The sequence below is a fragment of the Rhinolophus hipposideros genome (assembly GCF_964194185.1).
Source record: "Rhinolophus hipposideros genome assembly, chromosome: 20".
In the NCBI taxonomy this organism is placed as follows: domain Eukaryota; kingdom Metazoa; phylum Chordata; class Mammalia; order Chiroptera; family Rhinolophidae; genus Rhinolophus; species Rhinolophus hipposideros.
This window is the reverse complement of record NC_138066.1, coordinates 34569536-34592102: the sequence shown is the minus strand read 5'-3', so window position 1 is coordinate 34592102 and position 22567 is coordinate 34569536. Positions and strand designations below refer to the sequence as shown.

The 22567-nt window shown below is 35.7% G+C and overlaps 1 protein-coding gene across 1 annotated transcript in view; it reads left to right on the top strand.

Moving 5' to 3' along the window:
* Nucleotides 1-22567, top strand: part of FBXL20 (F-box and leucine rich repeat protein 20) — a gene marked incomplete at its 5' end in the record, with an annotated part of 74828 nt that overhangs the window by 24531 nt on the left and 27730 nt on the right. Inside the window, 1 exon segment of the mRNA XM_081028017.1 lies at nucleotides 13509-13570. Coding sequence (XP_080884143.1) covers nucleotides 13509-13570 — 62 coding nt within the window.

The following is a 22567-nucleotide window of genomic DNA, read 5'->3' as shown; positions in this document are numbered from 1 at the left end:
ATATTGAGAATACCATTGTAATCAGGAAAGATAATTTGGTATAATTTCTTTTTTACTAAATTTGTTGAGATTTGTTTTGTGATATAACATGTTCTGTCCTGGAGAATGTGTATTCTGCTGTTGTCAAATAGAATGTTCTATATATGTCTGTTAGGTACATTTGCTCTATAGTGTTGTTCAGATCATTTGTTTCCTTATTGGTTCTCTGTTTGAAAGTTCTATCCATTGTTGAGAGTATGGTTTTAAAATTTCCTGCTATTGTATTGCTTTTTATTTCTGCTTTTGGCTCTGTATTTGCTTTATAGATTTAGGTGCTCCGATGTTGGGTGCATATGTATTTACAATTGCTGTAGTATCTTGATGAATTGACCCATTTATCATTATATAATGACCTTCTTTGTCTCTTGGCTTCTTTGTTTCTGTTGTTTCTTTTAGTGGTACCAAACTTAGTGTCATCTAGTTCAAGCTTCTTTTCAATGGAAGAATCTACTGTATGATATCACTTTTACTGGAAAGGCTGGCTGACCAGTAATGGGGAGAGCTTACAGCTTTACAAAGTTATTTAAGCCCTATCTGTCTTAATACAAATTGTCTTCATTCTTCTAGGTGGCTATCTGGAATAATATTGAAGTACTTGATTCTAAAGAACAATTGTACAGATATTCAATAGCAATGGTAATATCTTTTCATTCAAGACTTTAAATATTCCTCTTATCTTTACCATTTTTGCCAAGACTTAGTTTTAGAACTTCTTAGTATCCTGGGATCCATCTTCTACATGGTATTTAGTCAGTTTCCTTTCTCAAATTTGATATTAGAGTTGTTGACAACCTCCCAAAATAGTAGGGTAGTTTTCTCCCTTAATCTGGTCTTTTGCTTCCCATTAACGTATTCTGTATTCTAAAATATAGTGGGTTTTTTTCTTTTAAAATGTTGTAGCAAGTCCTATGACACATAATAAACTAAAACTCTGTAAGCTTTTTCCGTGAAACCAAGTTTCCTGTTTTGTATTTATGTAACTGGTAATTGCTTAATCTAAATGAGATTTTTAAGCTTATTCTTCTTTAGTTTCCTCTTAATACTCCTCCTTTCCAAATCATGTTGAATTCTTACTCTGTTATCCAAGGTATTATTTATCCTGCTGAGTTTTGTGGTCTCCACACGTTTAGTAAATATATTTAATGATTTTATTCAAGACATCTAAAACTAGTGCGTGAGGATTGTGGTTAAACATGGGAGTTCGACTCAGTGTTTCTATTTCATTTCCTTTTCAAATAGCCCAAATTATAATAAAGGAATAAAAAGAGGAGGCATAAGACCATAGGGGCAAAAATGAGTGTAAGAAGAAACCACCTTTCATGAGTAATTTCAACTGTTTTTTAGAAGTGTTAAGTGATTTAGCCAAGTGGGGGAAGGTACCCTGGGTTATCTGCAGGGACAAGCAAGCAAGTTGACCCAACAAAACCTCCCCGAAGACTCAACACTGTTAGCAGTTAGTCTCTGAAAAGAAGGATGAGGCTTGAGATTAAAACTAGGTAATGGTTGAAAGTCTTATATGGAGTTGTGTGCACCCTACATCTTCCCCCTTAGGAAACGGGATTTTTTTTTTCTCCAAGGAAGTGGAAGCTGAGGGTCTGTATTCGGGAACATCACATGCATGAAGAGGATAGGGGTATGGAGCCAAGGAATTAAACGAAAATCTGCATATAGATTTTTGGGTCCTTGAAATCACAATTAGTTTCCATTTAGCTTCCTAATACCATGAATAGGAATAGACAGCCAAGGATAACCAGATAGTTGAGGAAAGCCTTCAAAATGAGAGACCAAACAAACAAACAATGAAAAGAGACAAAGCAGAACAGAGAAAAAAAACCTGTGGATGGACGGGATGGAGGAGAAGAAGGCGTATTACTCTCTAAGACGTGCAATGTTGCATCTTTGAAAGAACAGGATGCTATTTTGAAAATCTTTCAACAAATAAATAACAAATTAGAAAATAAATAACAACAAATTTCAACTAATTAGAAATAAAAAATACAATAACACCCCCCAAAAAAACTTAGTGAAAAGATTGAAAGTAAAGTTGAAGCAATTTCCTAGTAATTAGAACAAAAGGATGAAATGAGGAAAGTAGGAGAAAAATAATTTTAAAAATTGCAGATAGACCAGGAGGTCCAGTATTTGATTAATAGGCATTAATAGAGAAAATAGAAATGAAAATTTCCAAAGCATTTCCCAAATTGAATAATAGATTTATAAATGGAAAGAGCTGAAAGAATAGTAAAGACTTAGACCAAGAGGCTTGATCCTCTAATTTCAGTAAACTGGGGATACGGAGACTATACGAAAAGCTTCCGGAAAAAGGAGCTAGAGGTTACAGTCAAAGGACCAATCAGAATGGCGTTATATTATTAGAGCAACAGCATAAGAAGATAGAAGTATATCAGGCCATGGCTTCAGATGTCTTCAGTGGAAAAGATTTCCAATGTATAATTACATTTCCAGCCAAATTATCAGTCAGATGTGAGTCTAGAATAAAGATGCTTTTAGACATATGAGTGATTACAAAATTTCAGTTCTCACAAGCCTTTTTTATATATATATAAGTTATGAGAGGAGGTGCCCTTAAGTAGCAAGGGAGAAGAATCAGGTCCAAAAATCAGAATTCAGTTATAGAGAAGAGCCAAGGGAGAGCCCGGGATGACAGCTGTGTAGCCAGTCTAGAAAATTCCCCAACAGAGAGAAGAAGAAGAAAGAACAAAGGGTTCTTGGAATATATGGCTCCAAGAAGAAAACAGAATCTGATATATTTGAACATATGGAAGATATTGATAGACATGTGACAGATGTTGGAGCATTTGAGGAAAAGTTAAAAATATATAGAAAGTAGAAAAAAATGAGGCAGTCATTAATTTATAGGGAGGAATGCATGGCCCTGTTGTTCTACTTGGCTCAACATTGAGTTGTATCTGTCTGATCCTATATTCACACTGACTCTTGATTTAAACAAAGATTGTGACAAAATTACATAGGATATGGAGAGTGAGGGTAGAGGTTGAAGCTAAACTTGGCCTGCAGTTGGTCTCCTCCCAGGAGGCCCCAGGGCTGGCATGCCTGGTGGCCAGCTTCGGACCAAGCTGGAGCATTCCATGGCAGGATATCAGTTGATGATATCTAAATTTAATGAGTGAGCATATTTAGAAAAAAAGAGGCAAATATCAGAAGAAGCCCCTAGAAGATTCAATAGAGTGTAGGGAAAGGGAGGAAGGACCTTGCCGTTTTTCCCAAGTCCTTTTGTCATGATTGACTTTTTATGTAAAAATTTGGTTGTTGTATGGCATATTGTAGAGACCTCTTTCCAGATATTTATCAATTAATTAACACCAGCCAAATACCTAGCTATGTCATGCATCCTTTGTTTAACTAGCTTATTTATAATAGCACCACTGTCTTGTTCATATTATGGCCTAAGTCTAATATATTCCTTAGACCATTAACTTGGTATCATTTTCTTAATGACGAACAGTTATTTCTTCCCTTCCACTTTAAAGGATCTTTGTTCTAATATGACATATTGTTTCTTTTGGTTCCTTTTAAATCTGAAATATTTTCTGATATACAGTTAGGATATCTAAAGTATTACTGTGTACTTTATTTGTTACTTAAATTATCTAAAATGGGAATGCTTTTTCTACAAATAAGTAGTATGACTACATTAAAATACTATTGCTTTGGAAATATTTCCGTAGCAGTAAGATGATTTAGAATGTGTGTTTGTGAGTGAATTTTAAAATTACTATCTGACATATGTCTTGGAAAATTCCACAGATTCTGCCAGTTTTCAGTTTCTGGCACATTGACTAGAATTTGTACATGAGGAACTCAAACCCTACTTTCCCTTGTTTTTCCAATCCCTGTGGCATTTTGGAACGTGAGTTTCAGTTAAATGCTTGCTACTCCTGAGTCAAATCCCATTATTGGCTTGCAGTATATACCTCTTAGTTCTTTAGTGTGTATACAGATGGGTGGGACTGGGGGAAGTGGAGGAGGAGGAAGAAGGAGATGTAATTACATCGCTACTTTGAATTTCAATTCTTTCTTTTCACTTTAAAAGAAATTTTCAGTAGGGCATGGAAGATTTTGTCAATGCAAGAATGCCCAAATCTGTAGAAAATTTGATGAGTTTCTTTGAGCCAAACTGAGGATATGCCTGGAAGCAAGATCTCAAAATGCTCCGGGAAATGGCAGTTCTAAATTCTTTTATAGTTTGGAATCAAAGGAGGGAAGTAAGGAAGATTATATGGAATCCATTGGTAGCAGATTAAGGAGGCGGGGAAATCCCTACGATTGGATAAAAAGTAAAATGGTTCTTTTACATTGGTGGGTACAAGATAATTTACCAAGTTACATTTACAGTGAATTGGAACAAGATCATATGCCTCTTGAGGTGTCTGAAAAGAGGATTATTCTGGCATTTCACAAATGTGTTAACCTGGGTGCACAAGAACAATGGACAAGGCTTACTTAAGGCAAAGATAAACCTTTGACTAAAGAAGTTATATGCTTAGGGTGTGGCTATCTACCAGGACCTGCCTGCCCAGTTAGGAATTTATGATTAGATCACCCTGTGAAGTTACTTTCAGTGACTGAGCTTGTCAGATTTATTACATAACCCTCTTTTCATTCATAGTTTCCAGGATCGAGCAGCACCCAAAATAGATTCCAATCGTATCTAGTGGGTCATCAAAGTTCATGTAGTCCTCAGGGCCCTAGAATGTTGCTGGGGGTGTAGTTAACACTTAGTAAGTGACAGCGATACACAGCAGAACATAATAAAAGTATGCTTATTTTAGACTGAGAGCAATGAATTGGTAGTGGACATAGATTTTGGTTACGTAAACAAAAGTCAGGATAAAAGAAAGCTCGGGATATTGAGTCAGATGTTAGGATGTGTCCAAAGCAGAAAGTTTGACCTATTAAGTAATGTGTCTGTTTTCTAAATGTATCCCTTCCTTGGTGATTTTATCTAGGGATTTCTTTCTTAGGATAAATTTAGTCACGAGATGGTAATGCACTGGCAGTAGTCTTCTTCTAAAAAGCAGTTATATTTCTACTAGGGACAAGATGTTGGGTGGAGGAATTACAGACTTATTTTGTTTTATGTTTATTTAGCCATACAAAAATGTTTTTCCTCTTAAATTCTGGCAGGAAAACCAGCCAATCAGAAAAACATCTGGTGTTGGCTGAGTGAAGGAATGGCATACTCAGTAAAAATTACTTACAGGAAAAAAATAGTTCTAAAAAAAAAAAAATCTCCTGCAGCTTCAACTCTGGATTTCTTTATGAAAATTCATCCTTAATCTCCCTAAAAGTTTCCTCCCACTGAAAGATTTGACCTATGTTGGGCTATCTTTGTATGTCTTCAGTTTTATTCAAATCTGAAAATTAGATCATGAGTCATAAACTTTTAAAACATAGAATCTGTTTTTGTAGCTTTTGCTGTTAACAGCCACCCTAAAACTTGGTGGCTTAAAACAGTTATTCAGTCTGTCAGTTCTCCTGATCACTGGAAAAGGTCACTCATGAGGCTGTAATTAGGTGGCTTGACTGGGGCTTGCGTGTCCAGGATGATCTCACTTACAGTCTGAGACTTTGGTGTCACTGTCAGCTAGTACTCTTTTTCTACATGGTCTCTCATCAGTACAGAAGTTTAGCTTGAATTTTCTTACATGGTGGCAGGAGTGTTTCAAGAGGGCAAAGCTTTAGTGTCTCTTATGGCTTAACTTTGGAAATCATACAGTGTTACTTCCATCACATTTTTTTGGTCAGATCAAGTCACGATGTTAACTCAGATGCAAAGGATGGGAAAACAGTCTACCTTTGGAAGAGAGATGCAGCAAAATCCCATTGCAAAAGGGCATTGCCACAAGGAAATAAGATTCTTTGGGGACCGTTATTTATAAGGTTCTACTATGGTCTCCCTTCTGGCTCAGATGATTTACATTCTTACCACATGCAAAATACCGTATCCTTCCAAGACCTTCAAAGTCTTATACAGAAACAAATAAAGGTGAAGACCTATAACTTATCTGCATCAGATTCAGAGATGGATGAGGGTCCTCTCGATCCAGAGACCTATGAATTAAAAAAGAAAAATTATCTGCTCCTAACTCTGAGCATATACTGTTGTCACAGGGATAGAATAATGGCAGTAGACGTTACCTTAAAAAGGGGGAGTAATAGGAGACACATAGCAGTTGTTGGTCCATGTCAGTTCTGAAATCTAGCTGGGCACAGTTTGCCAGGGTCTCCTACTCCAGGAACAGGAAATGTGCCTTGATTGGTGCCCAGTTCTGCTTCCTGGGAATGATTCCCATATCCATTGTTCTTTGTGATTCTACCAAGTTCTGAGCTTTTAACACTATGTTCTGAAAGTTCTCTCCTTTTACGTAAGAAATATCTTGTGAAGCTGAGTAGCTTTCTCAGCATACTTCCTTCCTATTGAAAGTTAGGAGCCCAAAGGCCTCTTTTCATTTTGAATACTCTGTGTCCCTTTAATATTGCTGGTAATTCATTTTATATTTCTGGCATTTTCTATGAATTTGATTTGTGTTATTCCATGTCCCAAAAAGCTACATCATTATAACTCATTTTAACAGAACAGAAGTGTAATTAACAGCTGACTTTTCATCAGAAGCCAGATGGAAACCAGAAAGCAGGTGTATAGCAGTCTAAATGTAGAAAGAAAAATTGTCAATTAAAAGTTAATAAAATCTTTAAAAAAAAATGAACTACTACTGGTGCATGCTACAACATGGATGAGCTTCAAAATTTCGAAGGCATCATGCAGTATTAAGGAAGCCAAATGCAAAAAATGACATATTTTGTTTCTTTTTTTAAATTTTCATTGGGGAACAGGACTTTATTGGGGAACAGTGTGTACTTCCAGGCCTTTTTTCCAAGTCAAGTTGTTGTCCTTTCAGTCTTAGTTGTGGAGGGCGCAGCTCAGCTCCAGGTCCAGTTGCCGTTGCTAGTTGCAGGGGGCGCAGGCCACCATCCTTGCAGGAGTCGAACCGTCAACCTTGTTGTTGAGAGGACGCGCTCCAACCAACTGAGCCATCCGGGAGGCAGCTCAACTCAATGTGCTGTGTTCAATCTTAGTTGCAGGGGGCGCTGCCCACCATCCCTTGTGGGACTCGAGGAATCAAACTGGCAACCTTGTGATTGAGAGCCCACTGGCCCATGTGGGAATCGAAGCGGCAGCCTTCGGAGTTAGGAGCACGGAGCTCCAACCGCCTGAGCCACCGGGCTGGCCCCTTATGTTTCCATTTTTAAAAATGTCCAGAAAAGGAAAATCTGCAGAGACAGAAAGCAGATTAGTGGTTGCTTGAGGTTGAAGATCAGCACAGGGGTTGATTTGCAAATGGGCGTGAGGGATATTTTGGGGGTGATAGAAATTCATCAAAAAAGTAAATTGCGATGGTTGCACAGCTTTATAAATTTACTAAAAGTTACTGAAGTGTACACCTAAAGCCAGTAAATTTCATGGTATGTGAATTATACCATACTGAAGCTGTTTAAAAAAGCTATATGCAGGTGAAATTCCATGATGGTGAAAATTTAGCAATGATTACTTCTTTTTAAAATAAATTTAATGTAGCTCATTACCCTTGAAATAAATAGGCCCTACACTGAGTCTCCAAACTTTGTTTCTTAATATATTTTAATTATTTATTGTAATGGTATTTCAGTCTATTACTATGCTGATGTCATTTGTATCTTATTTACTAAATTTAGGGTAACATTCAATTTATCAGATTTCCTTGTTTGTTTATGCACTCTGCTATAGAGATAGATACAAAGTGAAAAAACCATGGAAACCTGTTGGGAATATACAGTCAAAAGAGTACTGCAACATGTTGAAATAAGAAGTACTTAATATTGTCAAAAAATTTGTGATTGTCTTGCCATCAATAAAATAATTACATAGATATGTTATACTACAGGCAAAAAAAAAAAAGGTATTTCCAGATCCCTATGGTATAAACAGCATTCATTGGTTCAACGCAGTTTCTAGACACTGTGTTGCTTGCTGACTATATTGTGGTGAACTAACTAGACAAGGCCCCTTTCCTCTCAGCTTAAAGTCTTATGTAAGGGACACCACACCAGCTCAGAGCTCTGGGGTGCTTTGGGGTTTCCACAGAAGGACCAATCACATCCAGTTAGGGAGATTGGGAAAGGCTTCATGTCCGGTGGACATTAATCTATTTCTATTGACAGATTAGGCAAGTTTGGTTGCGTGGGTCCTTTAGGAAAAATAACAAGCAAAAAAGCACAGAGCCTGTTTGAGGAGAAGCCTAGTGATTCTTAAGTTCTGTTTTATTTCTGTTTTACTCCTATTGGTTATAATTTACTATATGTAAGTTGCTGTGAATTATAAAATGTACCATTACTTTATAAACCACAAAAAGCTTTTGATTTTAATTTTAAGATGTTTCTTAAATTTAGAATTGTTAAAATGTGAAAGAAAAAAACTTAAGTTTTTTTTAATTGTGAAAAAATACATATAACATAAAATTTGCCATCTTCGTAATTTTTAAGCATACAGTAAGTACACTCAACAATGTTGGGCAGCCAGCCTCCAGAACTCTTCATCTAGTAAAACAAAAGATCCCTTTTACAATCTAAAACTCTATTCATAAATTTAGCTGCACGTATCAGAGAGTGAAATTAAAAGTGGCTTAAATACAATAGTTTATTTTTATCTCATGAAATCCAGAGCCATGTTGTCTCTGCAGTCATTTGCCAGGATTTTCTAGTTTTCTGCTTATCTTTAAAACTGGCTGGCCTTCAACTGCATGATACAACATGGAGGTTCAGTCATCCTAACCACATTTCAAACAGCAGAATTGGGGGAGGAATAAAGAAGGGGCACATTCTCTCTTTAGGGACACTCCCGAAATTGCACACATCACTTTTTTTTCCGATTGGCCAGAACTTAGTAACTTGGCCTTATCTAGCTGCAAGGGAAATAAAGTCTTCTTTCCACGCAGCCATATGCTAGTTAAAAATGGGGAATACTGTTACTCTGTAAGAGGAGAACGCATATTGGGGGTAACTAGTATTCTCTGCTAAAATACTCATTAAATTTTGTTATTTCTTCTATAAAGCTTGAATAATACAGGTCAGATCTTTTAATTTTTTGGGGGTGGAGGGAGTTGGTAACTGTGCTCTTAGATTAATTAAGTTATCAGCAGGGGTCACTATTGAGCAAGTATTTCTTATTTCCTTTGTTCAAACTATCTGCCATTTCCCACCCAGATCCTGGGTTTAAAGCTTCTTGAATTGGTTCCCTGGGCCTTGTTTGTGTGCTAAGCATTTAAATTTGTTATGTTAGTAAACTAATCCCCAAAATGTGCCAAAGTAAGATTTAAACATTGATCAGAAGGCTAAATTAATAGCGAAAAATGCTTCTGACAATTTAGGAACTCTATTAGGTGATGAAATTACAATTTGTAACAAGTGTTTTCAAAGTTATATTTTTCAGCTATGTAATTACAGAAAAACAGTTACAGTGTTATACAAACAATGATAAATGCTAATGTATGACAAACCAAATCCTTATTTAAATGAATTTTTTTTTTAAATTCAAGAATGTCCTATCCCTAGAAGACAGTGTTATTGCTATCTCTGTTTGCCATTTTAGGGGATGATGTCCTACCTTGAAACAAATAATAGAGAAAGGACAATCTAGTTGTTCTCGTGTTTTTTTCCCTTGATCATATCCTTGTAATTGTGAATAGATTATAAAAATACATAATGATATATCCCCGTGTTAATATAAAACCAGCTTAAGAATATCAAATGTTTGAAAAGTCACTTCCTCTACAGTGATTATAGCTTAAATCCTTCATAAATTTGTTGTAATTCAGTATAGCTTCCATCCAGTTGTTTTTCACATCCTTTGTATTTTGCATGAGAAACCTAGAGTTTGGATTCAGCTGAAATATTAAAGTATCTAAAACATTGTTTTTGTGAAATATTTATTTTACAAACAATACTGTAAACTGGAGCAGAAGCCATTTGGGTTTCCTAGAAAGCATGTAAAATTATTTTGTGCCTACCTCTAGGATTATTTTTAAGCCACATTGCTTTGCCATTTCATATAATAAAATATTCTGATTATCTATTAGAACTGTAACTTCTTGGGTCCCGAGATTCTCAATCTACTTTATCTGGCCCATTAGTTCTCAAACTTTAGGAAGCATCAGTAACACCTGGAGTACTTGTTAAAATACAGATTGCCCCTCTTTCCCTCCATCCCTTCCACAACCCCAGTTCCTGATTCTGTACGTCTGGGGTACAGCCCAAGAATTTGCATTTTTAACAAGGTCCTGCTTGATGCTGATACAGCTGGTCAGGTAACCACAGTTTGTGAACCACTTATCCTTCCTTGCAAGCTTGGAGTACGATACATATGTGCAGAAGGAAGATGAGGGAAATAGAATTCTGGACAGATGTCCTGTACACCTGGTGTTGCCCAGATCCTCCCAACATTCTATATATCCCTTTTTTTCTTCACATACCTATCTTCATGTTCCCACAGAGACAACAGCATTCAGCCTAGATAGACTGAAGCAAGGGGGAAAATCAGTTGCTGGGTGTGAGTTGTTCCTTTTTATATCTAGAGTTGTAAAAGTCATGTGAACAATATATAGCAGGTCTATATTTTTAATTCATTTGATTACTATGTGTATTCAAGTGAGCAAAGTTCCTTAGTAGCGTAGTTTTTTTCTAGCATTTAATAATACTGTGAGTATACAAGATAAGGAGCTTAGGATTTCTAATATAAAAATGGTTATTTTTTACTTTTAGTGGATTTGAGTTGGGTATAGTCTAGTAGATTGGGTGTTTAACGATAACATGTTTCCCCGAAAATAAGACCTATCCTGAAAATAAGCCCCAGTTAAGATCTAAACGAACTAAAACGGACGCATTTATTACATTATGACGATGTTCTAGAAGAAGATGACATGACTATATTTGAATAAATATAGATTGTTGTACATGAAAAAATAAGACATCCTCTAAAAATTCGCCCTAATGCGTCTTTTGGAACAAAAATTAATATAAGACCCGGTCTTGTTTTGGGGGAAACACGGTACTATTATGTACTTAACAAGCTTCGTTTTTTTCGCAAAGATCTCAAGCTAAAGATATATGTTGTGCCATCTAACTCAGCAAGATCTCAATTTTTGATACTTTAGCTATTTTTGCAAGACATTATTTATGTCATCCACCCTTGATCATTCAGCTTTTTAAATACATAACTCCTTCATTCTTTCCTATAAGTGTACCCAGCAAAGAATGATTATAATGGTGTAGCATCTTAGAAACCTTATCATTTGAGAAGTTAAGCTTGTTTAAGAAATGTGACGATTTCATTTTGAAAGACTGCCTTATGGAAGAGGAATATGATTTTTTTTAACAGCTTCCACCAGTGGGTAAATATTGTAGGAAAGCAGATTATTCTTTGATGTTAGATGATTTCTTAAAACATGTAATTGTCAGGCAATAACATTACTTTTATTATAAGATACTGTTTGCTGCGCTGAAACTTGGTAGTTTCAGCTTCTATCACCAAGTCCTTTTGTTTTTTTAAAAATCCTTTTCTCCAGTTTCTTTTTCTTTTTTTCATTTCCACCGCCCCTGTAATCTTGCAGAGACTTGTGTCATCTTTTACTTGAACTATAATTTCAGTATATTCTTATGCTTATCTCCTTGCTACCAATCTAGAGTTTAATTTCTTTAGGTTTCTCTTCTCCACAGAATTTTTTTCACATTTCTAGCCTGGTATACAAGTTTCCTTCATGATCTAACCCCACCATCCACTTCACAGTTCATTCATGAGATTTATTGAGTTCCTACCATGTATCAGGCCCTATGCTCAATCCTGGAAATATGATGGCAAACATGAAAGGCATGGTCCCTTCCCTCACAGTGCTTTCCATTTAGCCTGAAGGTAGGTTTCTATAATTATTAGAAAATACTGATTCTAATTACTCTTTAGATGTCTGAGATTGAAGGGGAAGTGCATTCTGTCCACTACTTCCCTACCCCTTCAAGTTTCCCTCCATTACTTCTTATACTTTGAATCATGAAGTGCCAGGACCTACTTGTATGTGTGACTCCATGCTTTTATACATTTTATCTTCCCCTTTTTCCCTAGTTAACTGGCCTTCCTTTAAGATCCAGTTTAGATATCACCTGTGAGCAGAATTAGTTGTTTCATCCTTTGCTCTCATATACCTCTTGTCATTTTTTCTCTAATAATTAGTAAAATATTTGCTTATTTGTGTGTTCTTCATTGTAGAGCAAGAGCTTCTTAAGTACAGAGATAACTTATGTCTTCTTTGTATTCGTTGCCTAGAAAAGTACCTGATATTGACAGGGTGTTCAGTAAATGTTCACTTCATGAAGTCAAGTTCATTGCAGCTCTGTAGTACTTAATGGCAGGGACTGAACATATTTCAGCATCAATGACATGTATATTTGCTGTTTTAATTGTGCTTTTTATTGGATATAGGTATTTGGGTTTTATTTATTTATTATTTATTTATTTATTTATTTATTTTAATGTAGCTTGCTAGAGAAGCTCATCGTCATGATACCGTTTGTGGAGGAAGTGGTGGCTTTGTTGAATTTTTCCCCCCTTCTTTCGCCTCCCTCGCCCACTCCAGTTCAAGCTGTCGTTTCTCAGTCTAGTTGTGTAGGACACAGTCCCTGGCCTATGGTGGTATTATGAGCCTTGCCCCCCCCACACACACACACACTGAGGCAGTCGGTCGCCAGTTGTCGGTTGGCCGCTCACAGCAGCTCTCGCTGGCTGCCAGCCGCTCATGGCAGCACATGGTAGCCCACAGCAGCACACAACAGCCCATGGGTCTTTGTTGAATTTTGATTAGTTTGTTAAATAATCACATCAAGAATGCATATTGTGGTAGTTATGGAGCATCACTTTTCTGCATGATACATAAAACTCTGAAGAGAATGTTCCCTATTCAGGTTTCTGAGTATCTCCTTGAACAAGTAAATGTGAGTTAGATTTGGGGAATCACCTTACCTTAATGTCATTTTTAAATGGTCATTCTGTAGTGATGTATTTTAAGCAGGTAAACCTTTTGTAATTGAGTTTCCTTATATGTAAAATTAAGATTAGGGGTAATATGAAGATTCAATACATTAATACATGAAAAACACTTAAAACAGTACCAAACACATAGTGTCATCCTTCTGACTGCTATTAGTTTGTTTTCTCTAAAGGAGGGGAACAAATTAAATGTCTCAAAATTGTTTTTCAGTCTAAAGAGTCTCTGAAAATATGACCGACTTATAGTACCCATTATACTTACTCACCTCTCTCCTGAGAGGATTACCTCTAAACTGTTGAGTTGAACATAATAAAATGTTAAGTAACACTTGACATAATGATTTTGTTTTTGCAGATGTTCTCAAATAGTGATGAAGCTGTAATCAATAAGAAACTTCCCAAAGAACTCTTATTACGGTAAGTCTAAGTGCTAATTTTGTTTTTGTGTGTGTGTGTATATCATATTTATCTATTTAAAAACTTGTAGACTTATTGCTAATTTTCATATATTATAAAATCTGGATTATCTGAATTTGTAAATTTATTGATTCTTTTGTTAAACAATCTTCATATTTTATAGATATGAATCAAGATTTTGAATATTTAGTAACAGGTTTCTCCTGCCCAGTTTGTACCTACATATGATTTTATTTACTTGGTTTCCCTTTACCCTATTCTTGTATATAATAAGAAGTAGGGATTGTATTTTATTTTGGTATAGTATTGATTTTTTTTGAAGAGTGATTCTAACCCATTCCTTCCCACTGCTTATATTTGCAACATTATATTGCATATACTGAGGTGCTGTATAGAAGAGTTAGCAACCCTGTATTTTAAAGATAAAAAGACAAAAACTATTTGAAATTCTTTCTTTTCCTGTATTACACTTATGATTTTACCATTCTTATTTTTAATGTGTAAAAACTACATTGTGGGTTACGCATAACATAAAACTTACAGCTCCTGCTTTACATACGTCTGACTTAGGAATCACCTAGGAAGAAACAGGCATCAGAGGAGCTATTTTCAGTGCTCATTATTTTGGCACCTAATCACACCATTCTTTGTTCACGTATGTGGAATATCATGACTGAGAAAGACAGGTACATTTTAGTCATTGTGTTCAGAGGCACCTACTTTTTGCTCTTAGCTGCTTCTGCAGTCTAGTCATAAACCAGCCCAATCTCTGCTTCAGGGTGGAAAATAGTCTCTGCCCTAAGTGTTGGTAAAGATGAATATTCCTGGCATTACTAAGTATTTGTATGTCTGAGTCCTCCACTGTGTTGCAAGATCCTTGTAAGCAGGGACTATACCCTGTAAACCTTTATGTAGTACCTTACACATTGGAGATACTAAGAAAAAAATAATTGAACTGAACTTGGACTGGGTTTTTCCATAGAAGCAATGCATATGTACATACTAGTTTATTATAGTTGAAAAAACGGTCCTAGACTACCCAGAGCCATTGGAGAATGTATCCTGTATATATTGAGTAATATCTTGAATATCCCTCAAATTTCAGCAAAATTTTAGCCATCTCTAAAGAGAAACATTTTTAAATAGGTTATGTTTTTATTATAAACTGAGTATACTAAGAAATACTTTAGTTTTTTTTATCATGCTATTATTTTGAATATGAAGTATTATTTTGTACTACTGTAGTTTAAGACTCAATAAGATTTAGGGAAATGATTTGACTTTTTGGTAACTGGCCACACTGTTATGTTTACGTTTTTTCCATGAAACCCGAATTCCTTACTATGGCCTACAAGATTCCTTATGATCTGGCAGGGGAGTAACATGATCTGGTTTATATTTTATTTTATTTTGGGGGGTTTATATTTTTGAAGGCTTGGTCTTGGTACTATGTGCCAACCAGATTGAGAGATAGGAGTAGAGAGCAATAAAAAGGCTATGAAAGAAATCCAGGCAAGAGATGAGGGTAACATAGAAAACATTCTCTGTAATTCTTCAGACTGCAGGATTGCCTGTCCCCTCCCCTTCCCAGCTTTAGTCACTGTCTCTTTTCTTTTTGAGATATAATCGATATATAACATATTAGTTTCAAGTGTACATGATTCAATATTAGTGTATAATGCGAAATGATCACAACAAATCTAGTTAATATCCATCATTATATAGTTACAAATTTTTTTTCTTGTGATGAGAACTTTTAAGATCTTTACTCTCTTAACAACTTGCAAATATACAATAAAGTATCATTAACTGTAGTCACCATGTCTACAGTTCCTGTATCATGTCGTATATTACATCCCTGTGACTTATTTATTTTATAACTGGAAGTTTGTGCCTTTTGACCACCTTCACCCATTTTGCCCCACCCTCCACCCCCACCCCACACCACTGGCAACCACCAATCTGTTCTCTGTATCTATGAGTTTGTTTTTTTGTTTTGTTTGTTGTTGTTGTTTAGATTCCACATACAAGTGAGATCATACAGAATTTATCTTGATCTGTCTGACTTGTCTCAAATAACATAATGCCCTCAAGGTCTATCCATATTGTCTCAAAAGGCAAGATTTCCATCTTTTTTATGGCTGAATATTACACTGTATTATATCACATTTTCTTTATCCATTCATCCATTGATGGATGCATACTCCTAAGTTGCTTCCACATCTTGACTATTGTAAATAATGCTGCAAGAAACATGGGTGTGCAGATATCTTTTTGAGTTAGTGTTTTTGTTTCCTTCGGATAAATACCCAGAAGTAGAATTGCTGGATTATATGGTAGTTGTCTTTTTAATTTTTTGAGGAGCCTCCATCCTGTTTTTCATAGTGGCTGCACCAATTTACATTCCCACCACCAGTACACAAGGGTTCGCTTTTCTCTACATCCTTGCCAGCACTTGTCATTTCTTATCTTTTTGATAGTAGCCATTCTAACAGGTGTGAGGTGATATCTCACTGTGGTTTTGATTTAGTCACTGTTTCTGACGTCACTCTAATAGCTGTCCATAAGCTATAAAGTCTGTTGTTGCCAGATAGATAGTATTGTGAGGGATATTGGATGAAGAGGAATTCCTGTATCAACCAGATTTTGCTACCACAAAAACTCCTAAATCTCAGAGGCTTTTTTTCTTACCATTATATGAGGTTGGCTGTTGCTGTCTTACTGGGTCGACTTTGGGTCTGTTGCACTTAGCTTCTCATCCCTAGAAGACTGAAAGAGCAGCCTGTATCTGAGGCTCAGGGCAGGTGCATAGGAGACCCAGGTCAGATCACCTAAGTGATTTTAAAGCTTCTGCTTAGATGTGGCATATATCATGTCCACTTAAATTTCATTGCCTAAAGCAAATCACATATCCAAGCCTAACACTGATGGGGTGGGGAATTATATAAGAGAGAGCATATGTGAATATATGTGAACAGTACTACAATTTACCATATATACACACACCCAGATATAAATCTTCTCTCCTTAATTCTGCCTGCTCTCCTCACTCTTCAGCATCGGTTACAGTGAAGTTATATAACTACATGCTATCACTACCTTTGCCACTTAGTTCAGCTCACTACCATGCGAGGGTTTGCTAGTGGCAAGAAAAGTTAGGAGTATGTGGCTCTTTTTCTAGGGTGTGGAAAAGAGTAGTCATGAGTTGAGAGGTTGGAAAAAGGGGGAGATTGAAGGATAGTATATGCCTGACTTCTCAAGTTGGAACACGGGAGATATTTTTTTCATAGCAGCATTTTTATAAATGAGAATTTGGTTCTAATTTATACGTGTTCTATTGGAACTGACCCTTGTGTACATTGTAGTTTAAATTGGCTGCTTTCTAAGGTAAGTGGGGAACCTAACTAGCACATATGATACGACTTTTGTGAGGAAATTAGCTTGAGTGCTAAGCAATTGATTCTGTACTTACCGATGGGAACAAATCCTTTCCTAAATTGGAGACCGAGTAAAATTGATATCCTGGGAAAGAAGGAAATGATTTGACACCATGAAACATACTGCTTATTAATGCATTTAAGTGTACAAAATATAGATTTTGTTTAAACCATTAAAGACAAATAGAAAAGATGCTTCTTGATATCTTTGACATTACACTAAACATATGACAGTAGATCAGTATAAATATTAATAAATTCAATCTGGAGTATTTATAATTTACTGAAATTCATTGAATGTGTTATTTCCTTAAAAAGTTTAAATTTTGTTTAAAGTAAATAGCACATGACTAGAAACAGTAGGTACCCCTGAGAAGGGAAACTGGGTAATTGGAAGATTGGAATAGAAGAAAAGATTACTTTTCATTAGGCTTTTCTGTATCTTTTAGATGTTCTTATTTTACCTCTTCATTTTGGAATAATGTCATACTTTACCAAAGTTGCAACAATAATACAAAGAATTTTGAGAATACCCTTCCCCAAGAATTAATATTTTATATAATTAAATAATATAGTTATCAAATTCAGGAAATTGGCATTGATACAATACTATTAACTAATCTACAGACCTTATTCAGATTCCTCAATTGTCCCAGTAACATCTTTTTTCTGGCCCAGGATTCAGTCCAGGATTACATGTCTCATTAAATTGTTTTGCCTGCTTTGTTTCATTTAATCTGGGACAGTCCCTTAGTTTTTCTGTCTTTCATCATCTTGATATTTTTGAAGAGTACTGGTCAGTTATTTTATAGAATCTCCCTCAATCTGGCTTTGTCTGATGCTTCCTTGTGATTAAATTTAGGTTATGCATTTTGGCATGTACACTACAGAAATAGTGTCGTGTCCTTCTCCATGTATCGTAATGGGAGGCACATAATGTCCATGTGCTTATTACTGGTGATGTTAACTTTGATCATTTAGTTAAGATAGTGTTTCTCCGCTGTGAAATGATTTTTCTTTATTATTGATAAATATCTTGTGGGGAAAGATGTTGAGACTTATGTAAGTGTTCTGTTAAAATGCACTTGAATAAATATACAACATTTGGTGTGGTTAGATTTTAAGTTACATGTTACATCATTCAATTCAACATACATTATTAATCTACAAGGAGAACAATTGTGTTGTTAGGACCATACTATTTCCTTATAAATGCAAGGCCACAGCCAAGTTACCCGTGAATTAAGCAAGTGTTCTTGTTTCCTTTTAGCTTTAACTTACTGATTCTCTTCCTTCCCTTCTGAAACAGTTTATTATTAATGCTGTAGCAAGCTGGAATCTACTGTTTGCATAATGTGAAATGCAGTTAGCAGAGTTGACAGCACTCTCTTTCAGAGCAGAGCCACATGCATTTATTTAGGAGTACCTCTGGAAAAATGAATGTCAGTGTTTATAAGACAAAGAGTCTTAGTGTTTTCTAAGAGCTACTGTAAAGTGACTTGTTTCTCAAAGATTTCTTCTGAGGATGATATTAATAACTAAAAATGACATGAGGGATAAGATTGCTTGAGCCCACACATGCCCTTTTAGGTATAAAACAAAGTCCAGTTTCAGAATGAGGATTATTATTACTTATAAGAATCTAAAATTTTTTCATTGTTTTTTCAACTGCTGGAGGTGTTGGGACTTAATTGTCATGTATTATATATGTGTGTGTTGGTAGGAGATGAACTTTGTGAACTTGCATGGAAAGAATGAGTTGGCTGGGATTTGTGTGTGTGTGTGTGTGTGTGGTCTATAATAGATAATCATGCTGTGTTGAGGGTCCCCACGACCACCCCTAGGTTTGGTAATTTACTGGGAGGATTCACAGGACTCAGCATATTGTCATACTCCTGGCTGTGATTTATTACAGGGAAAGGATACAAAGCAGTTAGTTAGTAAAGGCACAAGGTACATGGGGCGAAATAGGAAACCAGGAGTAAGCTTCCAAGAGTCCTTTCCCAGTGGACTCACACAGAATGCACTTAATTCCTCCAGCAACAAGTTGTGACAATATAAGTAAAAATGTCTACCAGGGAGGATCATTGAGCAAGTAGTGGGAACTCTACCAAAATCCAAGTTCTCAGATGCCATCCAAGGACCAATATTACAAGCAGGCTTTTCTAAAGATAGGCCTGCTGTGTGAACTCTTCTCTGCACACATGCGATTTCATATTTGATTTGAGGAAGCTTACAACATTGATGATTTCTAGTAGCTTTTCACTTAGTTTAATTACTACGCATTCAGGATAGATGGTGTGTGTGTTTCCTTTTTAAAGGCATAATGGCTAATAAGAACGTGGACTTTGCAGTCTAACTCCCTGGGTTCTGTCATTTCCTAACTGAAAATTTAGGATTTCAGTACCTGCCTCTTTGGGTTATCATAAGGATCAAAAAGGTTGATAAATGTAAAGTGCTTAGAAGAGTGCCTGCCACATACATAGTAAGAGCTATAAAAATGTGACGTTTCTTACTATTAGTTCTATTTTTTACCCATAGACCATAAAATGATGTGATCAGGTTCTAAGACTCCCAAAAGTGATCATCTCTCAGCTTTGAGGTGCAAGTTGGCAGATGTTCCTAAGTCAAAGAACAGAAAATCTTACTCTTATCTGACATTTAATTTTCTGGCCTTTTCAATTACCTAGAACAAAGCAATGAAACAGAAAGTAAGCAGAAAGATCAAATGTGCATTTTACTCAGAGGGTGCCTGCCAGTCATTTCCTAGACCTTATTTACTTTTTTTTTTTTATTTTCTTTAACCACAGTTCGTACAGATTTGATTATGAGTTGTGGTAAATGAAATGGGATCAGAGAGTAATGCTGGTAGAGGGCCCACTGAGTTAAGACGTGTGACTCCAACGATAAGGGAGAATATATAAAAACTGATAAATAGAAACATTAAAAATCATTATAGTACAGGGCTGTTTCTTTAGTGAAAAGACAAACAGGTTTTAGTCATCCTTGAGGGTTTCACTGTGTAGGATCATTAAAAACAGTTCTTCTTTATGAAAGCCATGAGGTATTAAAATAATTAAATTATATTCCCTTAAAGCTTTTTCTTGGGGGTGGGAGAAGGGTTCAAGTGATATATTTCATTAAATACCAAGAAAAATAAGTCAGTACGATTTGTTTTATACTGATTTTTAACAAAAATAGTTTATTATAACTGTTATAAACATTTTTTCAGTATAACATATGCATGATACATTTTCACTTGTGTTTACTGTTTCAATTAATCTATATATTTTCTTTGGTGAGAGAATTAAAAAATGTATATTTTATTTTGCGTTAGCAGCCAGATGCTAAAATCAAGGTTTAAGAGTTAGCACAGACCTCATTGCTGTACTTTGTATTCCTTCAACTTTGTTTTTTAAAGACTTTATTTTTGTAGGACAGTTTTCGGTTTATAACAAAGTTGAAAGCAAGGTACAGAACTTTCCCGAATGTCTCCTGCATCATGATGCATATCCTGCACTCTTGTCAGCATCACTCACAGAATGGGGCTGGCTTTTTTTTTTTTTTTTTATAACCAAGGTTGAACCTACATTAATTGACACATAATTATCCAAAATCCATATTTGTGTTAGGGTTCACCTCTGGTGTTGTATGTAGTCTGTGGGTTTGGACAAATGTATAATGACATATATCCATCATTACAATATCATGCAGAGTGTTTTTACTGCCCTAAAAATCCTCTGTGTTCTGCCTATTTATCTCTTTTCCCTCTCGGCCCTGGCCACCACTAATCTTTTTGTCATCATAGTTTTGCCTTTTCCAGAATGTCATAGAGTTGGAATCCCCTTAAGCCTTAATATAGGAGCAGAACATTTACTAGGGACCTGTAACGTACCAGGTATTATGTTGGATATAGAAATAAGCAAGAGTCCAGAAACTCACTGAGTAGTAAAAGAAAACAGACATCAAAATAATCAATATAGTGATATAATGGAGGTTTACCTAGAATATTACAGCAAACTCACATGTAGGACTTTAAAACCAACTTTGGAGAGTTTAGAAGATGCTTCCAAGGAAGTGAGACATACTTCAGGGGTAAGTAGTGACTAACTAGACAGAGAAGGGGAGTGAGGGAGAAGGACATCTGAGAGAGTATTGTTTCTTTGGACAGAGGCAAAGGGACTTTGATTCGGATTATACTACAAGATTTGAGACTCAAGTGTTTTTGGTTTTTGTTTGTTTTCTTTTCATAATATATAGTATTGTAGTTTAGGATTTTTTTTCCCTAAGGTTTGCCTGACAAGCTTACCATCATTTGTAATATTGTTTATCTTGGAGAATTTACAAACTTTGCACATACAGTCCATTAGAAAATGGGATGCTGCCTGTCTATTATAGTTTGTTTCTCTAATTTCCGTTTGCTGTTTTAATGTTGCCAAGCTTAATATTCCATTGCCTGGAGGAACAAAAATTAAAAATACTCTGCAGAATAAATTGGGTGTTTCATTTTAGCTCTGTCAGGGGGAGACTTCAGGCCTTGTTTGGCCCCAAATTTTCTTAGCCAGTAGCAAGCAGCTCGATGCTGCCTTGATATGGCAGTGATAGACTATTAATGAGATACATATTAGACACACCGCTTCAGTGTATGTCCTGTATATACATATACACACAGAGTTGTTTGTGTTTTGAGATTAAGAGCTACCTGGCTATGTGAGGATACTATTTTTTTTCAAGTCCTTTTTGTCTTTCTACCATTAAACTTTCTAACTCCAGGAGCTCCCTCCAGGCTCAGCTTGATATTGTGAAGCTAGTATAATGGCCCTGAAGTCATGTCTCTCTCTAGATCTGGGCTGTCCTGAGGACAGGGGAGTATGGCTGATAACTTTATCCTAGAAGAAAACATTGTTTAGAAAATAGTCTTAAGAAATCAGACTCAATTTTATGAAAACTATCTAAAATTACTTTTTAACAATCACTTTGTTTCCTGAAGCTCATGTGTTTTCTGCATGTTAGTTGTATTATGGTTCAAGACTTGGATGTAGGATTTAGCTTGCAGAATCCGGTGTGACCCATTTAGATGTGTGTGGCTGATGTTAAGCCAGTGGCTGTTGTTTGTATTTTTATATCCCCCCACTCCTTTGAGATTTTTAACATACTTTTTACTTTTTATTTTCTAACTTTTTATTTTTACATAATTTCAGATTTACCGAAAAGATTGCAAGAATAGTTCAGAGAATTCCCATGTACCTTTTACTTGGGTTCCCAAAATGTTAACCTTTACCCCACTTGCATTATCATTTCTGTCTTTTTTTTTTTTCTGAACCATTTGAGGTAAGTTGCATATGTGATGCTTTTTATCCCTCAAGACTTCAGTGTGTATTTTCTAAAAACAAAGATATTCTCGTACATAACACTGTACAGTAATCAAAATGAGGAAATGAACATTGATACAGTACTATTATCTAATAACAGACCGTATCCTTGTCTTAACCAATCGTATCATTAGTGTTCTTTGTATAATAGTAAAAGGGGAGAAAGTAGTTTTTCTTCCTGATTCAGG